This window comes from Cynocephalus volans, chromosome 5 (assembly GCF_027409185.1).
Source record: "Cynocephalus volans isolate mCynVol1 chromosome 5, mCynVol1.pri, whole genome shotgun sequence".
Classification (NCBI taxonomy): Eukaryota; Metazoa; Chordata; class Mammalia; order Dermoptera; family Cynocephalidae; genus Cynocephalus; species Cynocephalus volans.
Window position 1 is genome coordinate 163,482,526 of NC_084464.1, and position 17,864 is coordinate 163,500,389.

Below are 17,864 nucleotides of genomic sequence, written 5' to 3' on the forward strand. Positions count from 1 at the left end.
GCCATGGGGCCGGTCCTGAATGGAAGTTTTGAGGGTTCAATGAGCTGTATCTCTAAAATGCTTGAAACAAAATATTCGCTTGAAATGTTGGAGGCTTTATTATTTCTGATTTAAAGAAATTATTGGATCACAAGCATTTTATTTTAAAACAACACAGAAATACGTCATAGATTCACCCAGTCTAGGTCAAGAGACCTTTCTACTAGATGACCAATTGTGATAATTTAATAGTAATGGATAGGCCCCTCTAAAATTAGGTCTGTGAGCTTAGAACAGGGCATCTTGCTCTTTTAGGTAAAACAAACACAAAACAGATTAACAACAGAGACTAAGGAATCATCCCCAGATAGGAGAGGACTCTGTGACACAGGGAGGATTTTCTTTTCTTTTTGTTTTTGGTCTATTTTTTGGTTTGTTTGTTTGTTTTCAGTTTCCTGTGATCTGGGGCATTGCCCTAGGTCCTCTCAGAAGTGTGTCATTTTTCTCCGTTTACCGTAATGAAGCTTTACAATGAAGGGATGGTTCACTTCTGCCAGAATGTCTCTCTCCATCTTCGACCTGACCCGGTCCCGAACTGAAAAACAGAAAAACAAAGGCATTCAATAGACAGGAATTAAGAAATCCGAGGAACATTGAATATAAAATATGAGATAAAACTAATTCGTCCTAACTTTTTATTACAAAAAATTTTAAACATATTCAAAACTTGAAAGGGTAGTATAAGGATCACCCTAAGTTCTCCACTTAGATTTAACAACTATTTACATTTTGACACATGTACTTTCTGTCTCTCTCTCTTTCACCAAAGAAATTGGAAAGAGATGTGTGGTTTTTCGTTTTTTTCTCTGGAGGCTGCCTGGTACAGGGTCTGAACCCTTGGCCTTGGTGTTGTAACACCACACTCTGACTGAGCTAACCAGCAGGCCCCCAAAATGGAAGAGAAATAGCACGATGACACTTTACCTGTAGGTGCATTTGTCTGCCTCTCCTAAGAATAAGGACAATCTCTACGTTACACCAACGCTACCATCACACGTAAGAAACTAACAATCGCTCCACGATACCGTCTGATCCAAGCCATATTCAGTCCTGCTCCCCCCATGTCATTTATAGCTCTATTCTTTGCAACCTAGGATCAAGTCAAGGTCACACATTATATTGATTGTTAAATTTCTTTATTCATTTTGCTTCTAGAAGAGAATAGTCCCCTGCTTTTTTTTTCCCACTGTACTTTTTTGTGGACTTTTGGTTAAGTCCAGGCCAGTTTTCTTGTAGAATGCTGCACATTCTGGGTTTGTCTGATTGTTGCTCGACTGTTTTCTCGAAACCCTGTATTTCTTGTAAACTGAGCTTAGGTCTGGAGGCTTTATAAGATGGAGCCTAAACATTTTTTGTGGAAATGCTTTCCAGGGATGCCTGTACCTCAGATTGTGCTGGGCCAGGAGGTGCTCTTGGGACAACCCTCTCTCAGTGATGCTGAGTTTGATGGTGTGTTAAGGTGGCAAGTCACGGTCTCTCCATTGTGAGGATCTGCATGTCTCCTTGCAAGTTAAAAAGTCGCCTGTGGGGTAATATTTTGGCATGGAACGACCTGTGTGTTAGCACACATACATGATCCTTGCCTGAACCACGAAGGTGACAAAATAGTGATTTTTGCATTTCTTATGGAACTGGAAATCAAGAGGAAGATTCCTTCTCTCTCTCCATGAGGATAACTATGGACCATGGCTATTTTTTTTTTTAATTTAGTGTGTTATAACCAATTACAACATATTCTTCTTGACACTCACCTTATCCCAAGCTGTCTGGGAATACAGACATAATTAGTCTTGAGGCAAAAAAAAAAAAATGAACAATGAAAGAAAGGTCACCACTTGAGAATAAGAACAACCCTGAGGTTCCCCAAGCAGACTGGTACATGCAGGGTGAATCCAAGGGACTGCACATGGCCCCATGTGAGTGTGGTAGGAAACTTCTTCAAACAGTCCCATTGTGACAAACATGATAAGTATCGTATTACTGGAGCAGGTTTTTAAATTCATCCACATTTTGGACTTGTGGTATCTACCTCTAAAGTTTTATTTAAGGAGTCCTTCCCTGAGGTTTTTACAACAACAACATCAATAATAATACAACAAAATCACAAGTGTTGGCGAGGACATGGCGAAACTGGAACTGTGTGCGCTGTTGGTGGGAATGCAGAATGTGCTGCTGCTGCTGCGGAAAACAGTCTGGCGGGTCCTCAAACAGTCAGACGTAGAATTACCACATGACCCAGCAACTCCACTTCTGGGTACACATCCAGAAGTACTGAACGCAGAGACTCAAAATACACCTGCACACCACGTTCACAGCAGCATCATTCAGAACAGTAGAAGATACAAGCAGCCCAGGTGTCCGTGCAGATGACTGAATGAATAAAACGAGATCTACACATACAGTGGAACACTATTCAGCCTTGAAAAGAATAAAATCCTGCTACCTTCTGCTACATGGACGAATCTTGAGGACATTTGCTATGTGAAATAAGCCAGACACAGAAGGACAACCATTGTCCGATCCCCCTTTCAGGAGGTGTTCAGAACAGGGAATTCCCAGAGGCAGGAAGGGGAACAGTTGTCACCAGCAGATGGAAGTGGGGACGAGGAGTTGTTGTCCAGTGGCTACGGAGTTTCCATTTGACATGATGAAAATGTTCTGGGTAAACAGTGGTGAGGACTGGACAACTAAGTGAGTGTATTTAATGCTGCTGAACTGTACACGTACAAACGGTTAAAATGGTAAACATTACGTTATGCACATTTTACCACAATTAAAAAAAGCAGTCCTTCCTTGTTCCTGGGACCCAGGGACAGTCCCCTACTTGTTCCTCTATCAGCTCTTCTTATCAACTTTCATATCCAGGTATGAGGCTCTCTGGAGTCCACCTGTGACTCTGGCGCACGACAGTTTTACTTCCCCTGGCTGGTTTGTGACGGGGTCACCGGGGTTCACGCCTAGCTCTGTCCCTCACTGTCAGTGTCACTGTGGTTTCCTAATACGCAGTACAGGGATGAGATGGTGGCTCCCTCACAGGGCACCTAGGTCCCAGGAGCCAGCGCTATGGGCAGAGCTGTGGGCAGCCCCAGTGGCCCCCCTGGAGCCAGCATGGCTCCTAACTTCCTGAGGCCACACCCCCAAGGCAGAGGGTGTGGACCTGACCCTCATCACTCACACCCAGGGTGACACACAGCAGGTCTTCCTTCAGCCTCACCTAATGGAATCAGAATTTTATTGCTTGAAAGACCATGGAGAGCATGTAATTAAGCCCCACTACTTTACAGAAGAGGAACCTGAGGCTCCTTGTAGAGAAAAGCATTTGCTCAAAGCTGGACTCCTGCTGGGGGCTGGGAGGGAGTAGACCCTGCCTGCCGCCCTTCCACTGGGCAGAGGCACAGTGTGTGCGGCCCTGTCACTGCTAGAACCAACGGGCGGCCCCAATCATGGCACGGAAGACAGGATGAGAGAGAAACAGGCGATTTCTGTCGAAAAGGATTTAATGAGTGGGGGTTATGAATGGAAACTATTACCCAAATAGTTAAAGCAGAGCACTGCGTGTAGCAGCTAGGTTGGCTGCTGAGCACTTTATTTAATATACTTTCATGTCACCAGCTGTGATTCTGTCTCTGGAGTAACGACCCCTGAATTTAGAGATTCTTATTTCCTCGCTGCTCATAGCAACCATGCAAGCCTCAGAAGCTGTGCTGCAGAATTCTGCCCAGCTGCCGTTCCTGTTTGTCATTTGTGACTTAATGCCTTAGTGATCTGAACTCTGAATTTTTTGTCGGGGAGTTTCCCTCCTTTACATAGATCATGAATTTGGGGGTGATGATGGAGGTGGAGCAAAGGTGGGGCTCAGTCTTCCCTGTCCGTTCATAAATTAGCCCGCTGAATGTTGAAGTCGTATTTCTAGCCACCTTCCCCCGAATTCCTCCCTCCTCCTACTCCCACCCCAGCCACTCTTTTCCCATCACTCGCTCATTCTCCTTGGTGCTGGGCGTCTGCAGTGCAAGCTGCAGGCTCTGCCCTCCAGGGAGCGAGGGGCCAGCGCAGAGACAGTAAGGAGGCAGCAAGGGCCCACAGGGGGCCACTCTGTGTGCTGCAGGAGCCAGGACGGTTCAGGGAAGTATTCACAGACAAGGAGCCAAACCTTACAAGAGAACTGGAGCCTCCCAGGTGCTCAGTAAGGGGGATGCGGGCAGAGGGGCAGCCCTGCAGGGTGGTGGCTGGGGACACTCCCCTGGTGGTGCGTGGGCTGGGGTGCAGCTGCAGCCATGAGGCTGCAGGGAGTAACACGTGAGACCACGAGAGGAGAGGAGACGTTCACACAGCACAGACACCGGCCTGGTCTGAAGGTAAAATGTCATGTGAAGAATGAAACAGCTTGGTGGATGAAGTGGGTGATGGGGACCTGCTGCTGCAGTCCTGGAGAGAGACAGGTCTGGCAGGGACAAGAGAGGACTGAGACCTCGAGACCTCGCAGCTACCAGGGATGACAAGGAGGAAGCTGTACCATGCTAGCCTCTGGCTTGGTGACTGGCAGAGATATCCCCTTGGGGCGCAGTGACAGGGGAGGAGAGAAGCCCCAGCGTGTCAGGGGCTGGGACACGCAGTGGCCTGGAGCTTTGCTGCAAAGGCAGATGCGAGAACCTCGGTGGGCACACTGCTGCCCCAGGGGAGGAGGGGGTGCACAATGCTGTGAGCAGTGAGGGGAAGACCAGGAGAAGACGGAGGGCAGACGTCAAGAAATGCAACAGGTCTCGGCAGCAGCAAGTGCCGTGGAGACTGTCCACCTGGGTGACCGCGTCCATCCCTTGTGATTGCGAGAAGTGGGGCCTGTGATGGGGTGGCGTGAGTGAAAGCCAGAGAAGTCGGCGTCTGTGTGATGCCTTTGGTGTGACTTTTACAAGTTTTGATATACTTTTTTATTAAAACATTTCATCTATTCATTCTTGAAAAAGTATTTCCTAATATAGTTAAAAATAAGAGAGCTTGTTTTATTAAACACGACTGCAGTTATGCAGCACAGAGAACATCCTGAAAGACAAAACCCCATGCAGTACTGTACGATGTCATTAGAAGGCTCTCTCAACACCAGCTAATTCCTCTTGGATAAGAAATGCTGGATACGCCCAGGTGGGCCTCTTGCACCCACCCCTAGCTCTGCAGCAGAGGGGAATGAGCACAGACGGGGAACGCAAAGCAGTTCACAGGGAGCTGCTGGAGAGCATCCATCCCCTGCCTGCTCTCACAGGTTCCAACAGCGACAGCCAGTGTGAACACAGTTTCAGGGGCGTTAATAAAAGCAAAAGCTGAAATCTATTCCCTCAATAAAAGATACAGAAGATGCTGGCTAGATAAAGACTTGAAGGTAGAAAGGACATTTTAAGCAGCAGAATCAGAAAGACTTCTCTCAAAATAAAAGCAATGGCCCAAGAAGGGGACGCCTGGGTCATAACTGCAGGTAGGCTCAGCCGAGAAGCCAGGACAGAAATTACAGCACCTAGAGTGACGGGGCTGTCACTGCTAAGATGATTAAACAAAAAGTCTCTGTCTCTGAGCAACCTGCTGGCATCACACTGAGTTAAACTCAAGAAGGAAAATCTCTCCATCACACGTCACGCAGACAAAGGGGCAGCTGCCATGGACCCGTGGATTCTGCCACATCCTGCACTTGGGCTGCTTCCTCGTGGTGAAAACCTCATCAGACCCATCTGGCCAGGCTTCTTGCACTGTTCCTTTATTCCAGTAGAGCACACCCAGGATGAGAAGTCTGCAGGAACAGCAGGTCTTCTCTCATCACAATGTGCCTCCTCGTTAGGTGGAAAAGTCCCTGTGCCATACACCTGTCCCCCAAATGCTCTGATGATGTGCTCTGGTGAGGCAGGGTGGCAGAGAAAAGGGGACACTTGTGTTCCAACACCCATCTTGCCATGTCCTTGCAAACCTTAGTCTTTGAGTTTGGCTAAGATAACCTAAAAATCCTCTAAATAAAACTGACATTATTGAATTCAGGTCCATTTGGAAAGAAGAACATTTTTTAGCCATGTATTTCATTATTGTGTTCGTAATGGGAAACCAAAGGCCATACTAATCCTGGTAAAAATTTAGAAAAAGATTTGTTACATTCAAATTTCCAAGGGGTTGTCTAGTTACAGTGGAAAAATAATTATGGATCTCCTCCCTATTTCTTATAGTACAATAGATCCCAATCTATTAAAAAGTTCGATATTTTTAAAAATTCAAACCATAAAAATTCTAACAAAGGTGACTACTTATCACCTGATGTTTTGATGGGAAATCCTTTTTTTAAAAAAATAAAAGCAATGGAAGAAATAACAGGAAAGACTGACAGATTGAGTTACAAAATATCTACAAATTGGCTATCGAAAAAGATCATAAAATTAAAAGGCAAACAAAAATAGCATTATCTCAAACAAACAGAAAAAGGGCCAAGAGCCCAAATATATATAATATCCAAATATCATTATGTCTAAAATAACAGAGAAAGAAACCAAGAATCCAGACAATGAACGTAATATATTACAGGTTAAACACATCAGTTCAGGGAAGACATTTTCACAACAGTGTTCTGTATGACTGACTCCTTGGGCATAAAGTGACCAGAAGCAAGCACACATAGGGTCCAGGGTGGTCAGAAACAGGAAAGGGCTGTGTTCACTCCAGGACAGGATTCTATTACTGCTGGTGACTAGCCACATCACTGACCACACCTAGTTTCCACGCAGCCATGCAGGGGCAAATGAAACAAGATGTGAAAGGACAGTCGTCACATGGGCCATGCCCTTAGTCTATGAAACAACATGCATGGGACCAGCTCTCCACGAATGACTGGGGAACATGTTCAGGTCCTTGCTAGGATAAGTGGCAATATCCTGACTTGGCCATGCACACTCTTGTGGTGTCTGTCATTAGTGGCCCGTATTCAGGGATGGAATGAAAGGGCTGGAGCCATGGCTTCTGCCAACTGACCGACAGCCACAGCATGGTCCTTCCACTAAGAAACACACGTTGAAAGCAAACGTTTCATTTTCTGATGCTGAGGACATTCAAGCTGCCTCTTTGACAGCTAAGAATTTCAAGGAGTTTTGACTCCTAAGATCATGTTGCTTAGAAAAGAACACCTGGAGAGGTGGTCCCTCCTCCTTCCACTGTTACTGTGCCAATGAGTTATAGAAATTGTGAAAGGTGTAGAAAGCTGAGAGTCAAAACACCACACATACCAACCAGAGGTACCATCAGTGACAATCATTCACCAGGTAGATCTAGACTAGCACAGACTCTGGAGCCAGCCACAGCCTCTCTGTGACTTTTATTCTCTGGTATTTCACAGGTAAACCTGAAATTGACAGGTAAGCCTGGGCTTGCTACTATAGATGTAAAAATAGCGTTCTAGGCTATTTTGAGATTGACTAATAAACTGTAGGTATTATTTTTATTAACATACAAAAAAATTTGTTATACTTCAAATCAACCCTGTGCTTGTGGCCAACCTGCAGCATGAAGAATTAGGTTAATGTGGTTTTCATGGTTTGCTTTGCTCTGTACAGAAATCTGTGTCTGCTGGTACCAGCAGGGGCTGTCAAGTGCCCTTCACCCACCATGGCCCCGTGGCCATTCCTGAGGCTGAGAAAAATGTGGAGACACCTATAAGTCCACCCTACTGTGAAAGGCAGGGTTTCTTCCCAGGAAAATATGGGGAGAAGCACTTTGTGATATTAACCCAGTGGGTATAAGACCCATAATATACAAATAGAACCACTTTCTGGAAACCCTCTCTTCAGGGTTGGATACCAACGCCTGAATTTGTTTGATTTTTAAATTATCTCTGTCAATATACACTACATGTTTATTACATTCTATATCATACTGTGATGATTAATTATACGTAATTCAACTTGACTGGGCTAATGGATGCTCAAATAGCTGTAGAACATTATTTCTGGCTGTGTCTGTGAGGGTGTTTTGGGAAGTGATAACCTTTTGAATTCATTGACTGAGAAAAGAAGATCACCCTTACTAATGTGGCCTTCTCCAATCTGCTGAGGCCCAAATAGAGCAAAAGAGCAGAGGAGAGGAATCTGCTCCCTATTTGAGCTGTGACATTCATCTTTTCTGGCTCTTGAACACCTGTGATCCTGGTTCTTGGGCCTTTGGACTCAAACCAGGACTTAGCCCTTTCCCCCTTCCCCCTCCTTAGTTCTTAGCCCTTTGGATTTAGACTGGGACTTACACTATCAGCCCTCCTAACAGATATATATCCATCCTATTGGTTCTGTTTCTCTGGAGAACCCTAATACAGAATTGGTACCAAGAAGTGGGGTGCTGCTATACCAAACACCTAAAAATGTAGAGGTAAGTGGCTTTGGAATGGGTAATGGTTAGAGACTGAAAGAATTTTGAGGCACGTGCTAGAAAAAGCCTACATTGCCATAAGTGGACCTTTAAATGTGATTCTGGTGAGGTTTCAGAAAAAAAAGAGAACTGTACAGAAAGTCTCAGTCTTCTTAGACAATACTTAAGTAATTCTGAATAGAATGTTGGTAGAAATATGGACAGTAAAGGCCATCCTGATGAGGTCTCAGACAGAAATGAGGAACATGTTATTGGACAGTAGAGGAAAGGCCATCTTTGTTATAAATTGGCAAAGAACTTGCCTGAATTGTATTCACGTCCTAGTGTTTACTTTAGTGGAAGGTAGAACTTGCAAGCAATGAAGTTGGATATTTGAGGAAATATCTAAGTGGCCTGGTTCCTCTTATATGCTTATAGTAAAATGTAAGAACCAAGAAATGGTTTTAAAAAGGAAGCAGAACTTAAAGATTTAGAAAATTCTCAGCCTAATCATATTAAAAAGAACGAGAAAGCATGTTCAGGAAAAAACATTAAGAGTGTGGCCAAATGACTATCTGATAAGAAAATTAGTATGCATCAGACACTCGGCAGAAGACAGGAGCTACTCCCCAAGACAATGGAAGACTGACCCCAAAGGCGATTCAGAGATCATCAGGGCTGCCCTTCTTATCACAGGTCCAGAGTGTAAGAGCCTCAGAGCAGAATGTGCTCAGTGGAAGCCCCCTGCACCCATGGGACCTCAAGGAACACTGCCTCCCACCATGTGCTCTTTTCCCCATATTCCAGCACTACTGTCCTCAGCTGCCCCAGGTGCAGCTCTGGCAGACCTTGGTGCAGTGTTGGCCTTAGTGGCTGCCCATCTGGAGGACACAGGTCACAAACTTTAGGAGTGGCTGTGTAACTCTATCTTCCCCAGCATGAAGAGTGCAGGACCCCTGGGGGAATCCACCTAGATTTCCAGGGGCAGGGTCCAGGCACAGAGCCACTGTGGAGTCATCAGCCAAGCGGTGAGGGTAGAGCCACCCAAAGCCATGGGGGAAGGGACTTGGAGATCCAAGCCCTGCCCAGCAAAGCTTTGGGGGAATGACCATCAACCCATTGTGTCTGGAAGGTGGGATCCCTACTCCAGTGGGCCTGGAGGACAGGGCATCGAGTCAGAGATTATTCTAGAGTCTTAAGGCTTCACGTTATTTGCCCTGCGGGGTTTTGGAGTTGCTTGGGAACTGCTGCCTCTTTTTTCTTTCCTATTTCTCCTTTTTGGAATGGAAATGTCTGTCCCATGCCTGTCTCCCCATTGTATTTTTGAAGTGTACACCTTGTTTGATATGACAGGTTTACAGCAATTTGCCTCAGGATGAATCATACCTTGAGTCTCACCCATATTTGATTTAGATGATACTTAGAAGAGACTATGGACTTTTGAGTTGATGCTGGAATGAAGTTAAGATTTTTGAGGCTGTTAGGATGGAATGAATTTATTTTGCATGGGAGAAAGACATGAATTTGGGGGGACAAGGGGTGGGGTGCTATAGACTGAATATTTTTGCCTCTGGACCCCAATTCATATGTTGAAACGTAATCCCCAATGTAATGGCATTAGGAGGTAGAGACTTGGGCGGTGATTATGTCATGAGGGTGGAGCCCTCATAAATGGGATTTGTGACCCCAGAGAGCTCATTCACCCCTTCTGTCATGTGAGGAAAAGCAGAAAGATGGCCATCTATGAGCCAGGAAGCAGCCTCACCAGACACACTAAATCTATTGATGCCTTTATCTTGGACTTCCAGTTTCCAGAAGTGGAAGAGAAATAAATTACAGGTGTCTATAAATCATCTAGTCTATGATATTCTGTTATGTCAGCCTCAATGGACTAAGATACATGTTATATATATTATACCATATTGTTATATTGTATAACACTGTATTATTTTGTTATATTTTGTGACTATTACACAGTCAGTGTTGCTTAATGATGGTGATATGTTCTGAGAAAAGTGTCATAGGCAGTTCTGCTGTTGTGCACTCATCAAAGTGGGCACTTACACAAATCTACATGGTGCAGCCAACTGCACACCGAGGCTGCATGGTATAGCTATTGTCACTTATGTAGTCCATTGCTGACTGAAACGTTGCTATGCAGCACATGACTGTATTATATATAGATGATATTTCCAAAAAAAATTAAGGGTAAGATAAAAATAAATGCAATTCTGTCAGTCGCTGGGAAGATGAGGAATGGCCAGCTATGTAAGGAGACCTTAGAAAACCATTGTGTATGTGTGTGTGTGTGTGTGTGTGTGTGTGTGTGTGTGTTCGGGGGAGCTGTCAACAGGCAGCATTAGCTCTGTGGTCACAAGCCCATAGGGACCCCAGGGAACAGGCTTCTGCACATGCTTTGTGGGTAGCTGAGGACAGCTGTGTATGGCAAGGTGATCTGCAGACTGGGTCAGTCACACAGAGGACTGACAATCATAGACTGATGGTGGCTTTGTGTTTGATGCAGCACAACTGTAGGGATGTTGAAAACCAACTTGATGTACAAATTTTTAGCCTGAGACATAACAATGGACACTGTGGTCTGTGATAAGCTCAGCTCTTCCCCACAGTGTGAACACTGCTTCGTGCTTCCTTTCTCTGTCCACAAAAAGGCTACTAAGTCTGAAATTATATCCTGAGCAGTCTCGCAGATACAGAATAAAAATCCATCTTTACATAATATCTTTTAGCTTTCAAAGGTTTAATTCACAGCAAAAACTGGTCTTCCATGAGCAGCTGTGTTGCTAAACATTTGGGGGTCAAAACATTTTATAGTTAATCACTCCAAAGGAAAAAAAAATAGAAGAAAACCATAAATAATAACAAGTTAACTGCATTGATTACCATAAGGGGCATAACTCCCCAAGATTTGTCTTTTTATTCATCTATACTAAATTCTTTAAAAGAAGACCAACATAGTTCCTTAACTAACTTCCTTACCAGAGAATCTTTCTGTGGATAAAACTTTTACTCTGGTGTTTACATTGCACAGGTATTAAAGATGGTAAGTCATGAAAAAAAATCTGCTTCCTACTTTTTACATATCCATAACTCAATAAACGCAATTCTGGTAAAAACAAACATCTACAGGACTGCAAGTCACACAGGCAGGTATATCGGTAATGAATCAGAGCGCCTGCCTTTGGGTGAGGTCTGATGAAGAAGCAAGCCACAGGGGTGTGTCTATACTTTACAGTGGTCTGGAGAGAGATGTCAAAGATGGCTTAAGGGGGAGTCACTTTAATTTTGCTTTTCTTCTTAGACAATCAATTGGGAAAATAAATCCCTTGAATGGGTAAATACCTTCAGTATAATTATCCAGGGTGAGGCTTCCTGATGAGGAAATGCAGGGATGCCCTGAGTACAGACGGAGTCTGTTTAGGAAGGCCTGGGGTGTCAGGTGGTTACCAGGACAAGCACGGGATTCTGACCTCCACCACATCCAAACAATACAATTTTATGTGACTTTACTGCTTTGTGACTCTGTTTTCTCATTTGTAAGATAAGGACAATAACAGCAATACCAATCCTACCCCTTAATAAGAATCTGTCTTACTTTTTTCTACCCTAGGAATCTGAAAACACCCAAATGGGCATCAAATGACATAAATGAATTAATACGGAAACACAATCTGTGCAAACGGAGGTGCCAATTGAAGCTTAGTTTCTGAGCGAGTCAGTGTTTTTTAATGAAGCATCTCAGTTTAAGTAAGACGGAAACAAAGAGGTGCTGAAAATTACATTCTGGGGTTTGGAACCAATTGGACCAACTCAGTCCAGGGACTATTTCGAGAAGTTGTAATCAATACGAATGCAATCTATACATGCCTATATTGGTCATGCAGTTTGCATTCGCAGTGCATGTGCAGGGTGCTGTCATCAGTGCCCTGCTTTCTGCAGGAAGGACAGAGGATTGACGGAAACAGGGCTTCGACTGGTAAGAGCTGACAAGCTCGGACCATGTTACTCAGGCCCCCTTCCCTCCCCCCGTTCACCATCTGCTTTGCTTGAATGTCCTCCAAGTGCATATTGGAGCTTGACTGCCACTGTAACAGTGTTAAGAGGGTGGGAGATCCAACTGTGGTATTTGAAAGACGGGGTCTTGAAGAGGTGACTGAATTGTGAGGACTGTGCCCTTGTGAGTGGATCAATCCACTCGTGGGCGTGGGCTGGGGCGGATCCCCCCCTGGCTGCTTAGCAGATGACGTCTTTAACCTGCTTAAAGAAAGGAAGGGGCAGCGTCTGACACTCCAAACTTCTTTAAAGGTAAAATAGAGCTGTCAGAAACTATTATCCTTTACACAAAGTTATACAGAATCCCGCTGACAACGATCCTCGCTTCTGTACATATGACAATCACCCATCTTAGAGAAACGATCTGGAGTTTTAAAATTATTTCCACAAGTCTTCCACCACCTGTTCATTTTTTCCTTTTCAAAATAATTTCACTATTCCAATGCCTCTTGGGTGGCTGGCTGAACTTTAGGGTTTCGGTGTTGGTGAGTGGAGAACTTCCCTGTGGCAGTGACAGTGTGCTCCTTTCCTCTTCCTCATTTTTCAGAATTATTAATTAGCTTGCAAACTGGGGCAGTTTTGCAGGTGGAGAATGAGTTATGGGGCATTTGGACAAATCAGACTAATGGAACGCAGAGGTGCTGGAGGTAAAACAAATTTAGATGTTCCTCTGCATCAACTCTCTTCTTTCACAAGTGAGGAAGGAGCCAGGGGGCGGGGGTAGGTTTTCCAAGGCCAAGTCCAGCCAGCCACACACGTGGAGACCAGGCCTCCGCCACATAACGCGGTCATGTGATGATTGGGCCCAATGACCACCGCACGCACAGTGCAATTTGGTAAAGCTTTTCTATTTTCTTTAAGAAAATAAATTCCAGTTGAACTTCTGAAAAAATATTTCTTCTTTAGTGACAAACCACTGTGGAAAGCTACAACAGTATACGACATAAGGTGACATTTGGATTTAAAGGAGCTCCAGCAAACAAGAGAGTTTCATATTGTTCTGTGCTTCCATGGCCTACTCCACAGTGTGAAAAGTGATTTTACACAGTCAAGCCTATTGTTCCAGAACATGTCAACAATAACTTTATATTAGAGAAAGTCAAATGTGCTTTATTTTTGTTGAAAACGTCAAATCCAGAGCATAGAGAAGAAAACAAAAGCCATCCATAATCGTGTAACTGAGACACAGCCACTGTCTTGATCTCGGCGTGTTTCCTACTGGCACGGCATCCATGTGGTACGTGCACACACATGGACATGCCTCTCACCGTGCTGCTCAAGACACTCATACCCGGAACGACATCATGATCATTCTGTACCAGTCTATGCAGTCTTTCACGCTGCTTATTCCATGTTCTGCTGGAGCAGGAGCAGTTCCTCAAGATATTTCGGATTGGATTGCAAACAAATGTGGAGACATATGCACCCAAAGAAAGTGAAATCATTGAGACAGAGTGTCTGGCACATGAGCTCAGAGGTCGAGTTCAGCCCTAATGGAGCCCAGGGCTTAGTGACAGGTTAAACAAGGAGAACGACCTTCCAGTTCCTGCAGCTCACTGCACTCCTCTGGGGTGGGGATGGACAGACAGACACCCTTCACAGCGGATCCCATTCATTCCCGCTTTTCCTCCCTTTCCTTCAGGGGCTGGGGACGGGGAGATCATATTTGAGGGGAAAGAAGGAACAGTCAAGATTAAAGGAGAAAAGGTACTATTCACAGTCACTACTCATACCCTGAATAGGTTAAGGCAGAACGTGCCAACACGATCTAAGAGGGCATGCATGACCAGCGGGGACTGTCTGAGCATGAGGATGGACCATCGCAGCTTCCAGGCTCTGCCTTCTTTGTCTTAAACTACAGGAAGATGTCCCATCTGTGTCGAGATAGTAAATCTCGATGCTTCGAGGGTGAAAGAGGGGATTTTAGCAAATGACCATGTTATTTAGCAGGAGTTCATTTTTAAAATAACAGCTTTAGTGACATATAATTCACATTCCATACAAGTCACCCATTTAAAGTGTACAATTCAATGGTTTTTCAAATATTCACAGAGTTGAGCAACTGTCACCACAGTCAACTTTAAGACATTTTTGTCACCCCCAAAAGAAACCCGAGACCCATTAACAGTCACTTCCTATCTAATATTTCTCCCCAGCTCTAGGAACCCACTAATCTACCTCCTGCCTCTGTGGATTTTCCTGTTCTGGAGTCTCGTGTAAATGGAATCATAGCGTTTATGAAACTTTGTGCCCAGCTTCTTTCACCCCGCAGGCTTTCCCAAGGTTCGTCCCTGCTGTAGCACACACCAGCACATCACTCCTCTTTATGGCCAAATAACAGGCCATTGCTTGGATATGCCCACTTTATTTTTCTGTCCACCAGTTGGTGGACCTTTTTTCCCCCACTTTTTGGCTATTGGAATTGGCTAGCGCTGCTGTGAACATCCTTGTGCAAGCTTCTGTGCAGACATGTGTTTTTATTTCTCTTTGTTAAAAACCTACGAGTGGAATAGTTGGATCATATGCAAATCTGCGTTTAACCTTCAGAAACCATGAGAGTAGTTCGTACTTTAGGGATTCAGATGATTCTGAACTAACAAATACCTAATGTAATTCTCAGTTTCTATGGAACAACTAAGTGAGTGGATTATTTTACTAAATTTTGGGTTACAGCTAAAGCCTGCTTTGTTTCCTATATACTTTCTTATCAACAAAGAACAATTCTTTAAAATAATATTTTTATGAGAACCTTGGCATATTTGGTCATGTTCAATTGACAGTTTTAAAAACATTATTATACCTACAATAGAAAATGCTCACTCTAAAAGGCATGGCTTAAATTATGTTCTTATTGATAACACTGAACTAAAAATTCAAGTGCCTACAATAGACCAGAATTCCTCACCTAAGACTTTCGTGTACATAAGAATTACTGGAGCAATGTGTTAAAAAAGTCAAATTCTAGGCTTCCTTCCTAAGAGATTAGGATTCAGGAGGTCAGGAGTGGGGCCTAGGTCTGTATTTATAACAACCTTCCCCCTACCCTTCCCAAACACACACAGTGATTCAGGTACAGGCTCCAGTCAGGCCAAAGTGGTCAACTTTTGCATTTTCTTACCATTGGTGGTGCTGACGATGTCAACCTGATTTCTCGCTTCTATAGAAACATTTGCCCATTTTTTAAGCCTTGAGTCTCACTGACCTTCTAATTCCTTCTCGAACCACTTCCCTTGCAAAAGTGCTTTTCCTTCTTTGTATACCTAATGTGTTTCAAGTCTGCATACACTTATTCTATGCATTTATTACCTTATATTGTTGGTTGTATGTGGTTTAACGTACATATCTTATTTCCTCAGCTGGACAGAAAGTGACCTGAAGGCAGTGAAGGACATATTCTTTCTATGGCTCCCTGCATGTAGCTGCTGAGGACACTGTGCTATGAGACCTAAAAACTCCCGTGCTGCCTTGACATCTTTGAGGCTCACAGGACCCCAGATGCCTAACCATGAATCCCCCTGCTCTAGCCAGATACACTCCCACCCAGTGGGAAAGTCTCCCCGCCCCTGCTGGCTTCCCCTATAAGCAAGACCCATCTAGTCCTCAACCCAGCAGCCTTCAGTTCACTGTCAGCCCACAAAATTATTCAAACAAGCCAACCACATCCCTTGCAGCAACCAGGGGCACCTTTCTTACAAAAGCCTGTTCCATAGCCTCTGTTCCTGAGTGCATCCCCAAGTGGCCCCATGGGGCAGGTGGTGCCTTCCTTCCCTGGTGGAGAGTGTACATAACTAATAAACTGCTGTCATGTCATCTGTCCAGTGCCACACCTGGTATGTTCAGCCATCTCGTATTATATAGGGTAGAAGATCCCTCCCTCACCACCAGACTGAATAGGAGGCGATCAGAACAGACATCGTAGATGCTCAGCTATATGCTGATTAGCTAAATGACTGTGGGCTTGGGACACAGATCTTAGACAACATCTTTATTTTGATCCTGTGTTTGGCACTCAAAGCACTAAGGATGGGAGTACAAAGAGGATGGAAATTAGTTGTTGGACGGTATTTTTAACTCCCAGTAACTGGGACAACAAAGGAAAATAACACAACTGTGAGTCACATTTTATTTAAAACTGAGCAATCCAGTCCCACTGAGTTGTCATGCCACATACTGTCTCCTCTTCATTGCTCTTTTTTCCAAATGGTACACTACACGACAGCTGAACACGTGTGGAAGACTGGTATTTATGCAATATGGCTTTTCTCTGAAAATTGTAAATTTTGCAGGGATGGATGTTTTAAATATTCATGGAAATGTTTATAGTGTTTATTATCAATTAGAGAAGAACATGCCTGATATACTCCTTTAGAGATATCTTCAGAAATCATGAACACTAAATAGAATGAATATTTCCTCAAATAACAAGCAAAGCATAAACCGCAATTACATGTCTCAAAAGCAGCTGGCCTTGCTGAAATCCTTACCTTTTAAGGTAGCTTTCTTGAGGACTTTCATTGCATAGAGCTGCCCAGCATCAGACCCCTTTACCTTCCTCACCAGGAACACCTTATAAAGAGAAAACACAGCATCTCAGAGTGATAAGACTTCAAACTCAATTTTCCTTATCTGGTTTTACAATAAGCTACACAAGGAAGTTTAGAGAATTCCAAGTAAATACACTGAGAATTTGAAGTAAATACACTGTAGGAAAATTTAAAATTTTCTCCAATATCTAGACTGCCAGGAAAATCTTTATCTAACTTACTACAACTCTGTGGTGAACACCATTACGTATTTGTATGAAGAAACATCTTTTTTGTCTGCTTTGATTTTATTTAAAAGAATTTTAAATTTGTTTATTATTTTAATTTTTATTTGACACATAGTAATTGTACATGCTTATGGGGTACAGTGTGATATTTTGATTATATAGACAATGTGTAATGATTAAATCAGGGTATTTAGTATACCCATCATCCCAAACATGTATCATCTCTTTGTGCTGGAAACATTCAACATCTTCTCTTCTAGTTATTCAAAATACACAACAAGCTATCGTTAACTCTATCACCCTGCCTTGCTGTAGGTCACTAGAAACTACTCCTGCTGCTCAGCTGTAGCTTTGTGTCTGCTGGCCAGCCTCTCCCTCTTGTCCCTTTCCCCAACCCTTCCTGGCATAGAGTATCTACTGTTCTTCTTTCTACCTCTGTGAGGTCGGCTTTTTTAGCTCCCACTTATGAGTGAGAACATGCAGTATTTCTCTTTCTCCGCCTCACTTATTTCACTTAACATGCCCCCCAGGCTCATCATGTTGCCTCAAATGACAGAATTTCGTTTTTTTTAAGGCTGAGTAGTATTCCATTGTGTATATATACCACATTTTCTTTATCCCTTCACCT

The 17,864-nt window shown here is 43.8% G+C and overlaps 1 protein-coding gene across 3 annotated transcripts in view; it reads right to left on the reverse strand.

The window, feature by feature from the left end:
* The window catches only part of RPS6KA2 (ribosomal protein S6 kinase A2), a 260,600-nt gene that overhangs the window by 85,397 nt on the left and 157,339 nt on the right, over window positions 1-17,864 (reverse strand). For all 3 annotated transcript variants that reach the window (XR_010023543.1, XM_063096080.1, XM_063096079.1), the window contains exons 3-4: window positions 16,950-17,031; window positions 494-574 (exon numbers count right to left, since the gene is read on the reverse strand). Coding sequence is in view for 2 of the 3 variants with exons in the window: in XM_063096080.1 (XP_062952150.1) it covers window positions 494-574; window positions 16,950-17,031 (163 nt within the window). In the remaining variant the exon portion in view is untranslated. The remainder of the gene's footprint in view (window positions 1-493; window positions 575-16,949; window positions 17,032-17,864) is intronic.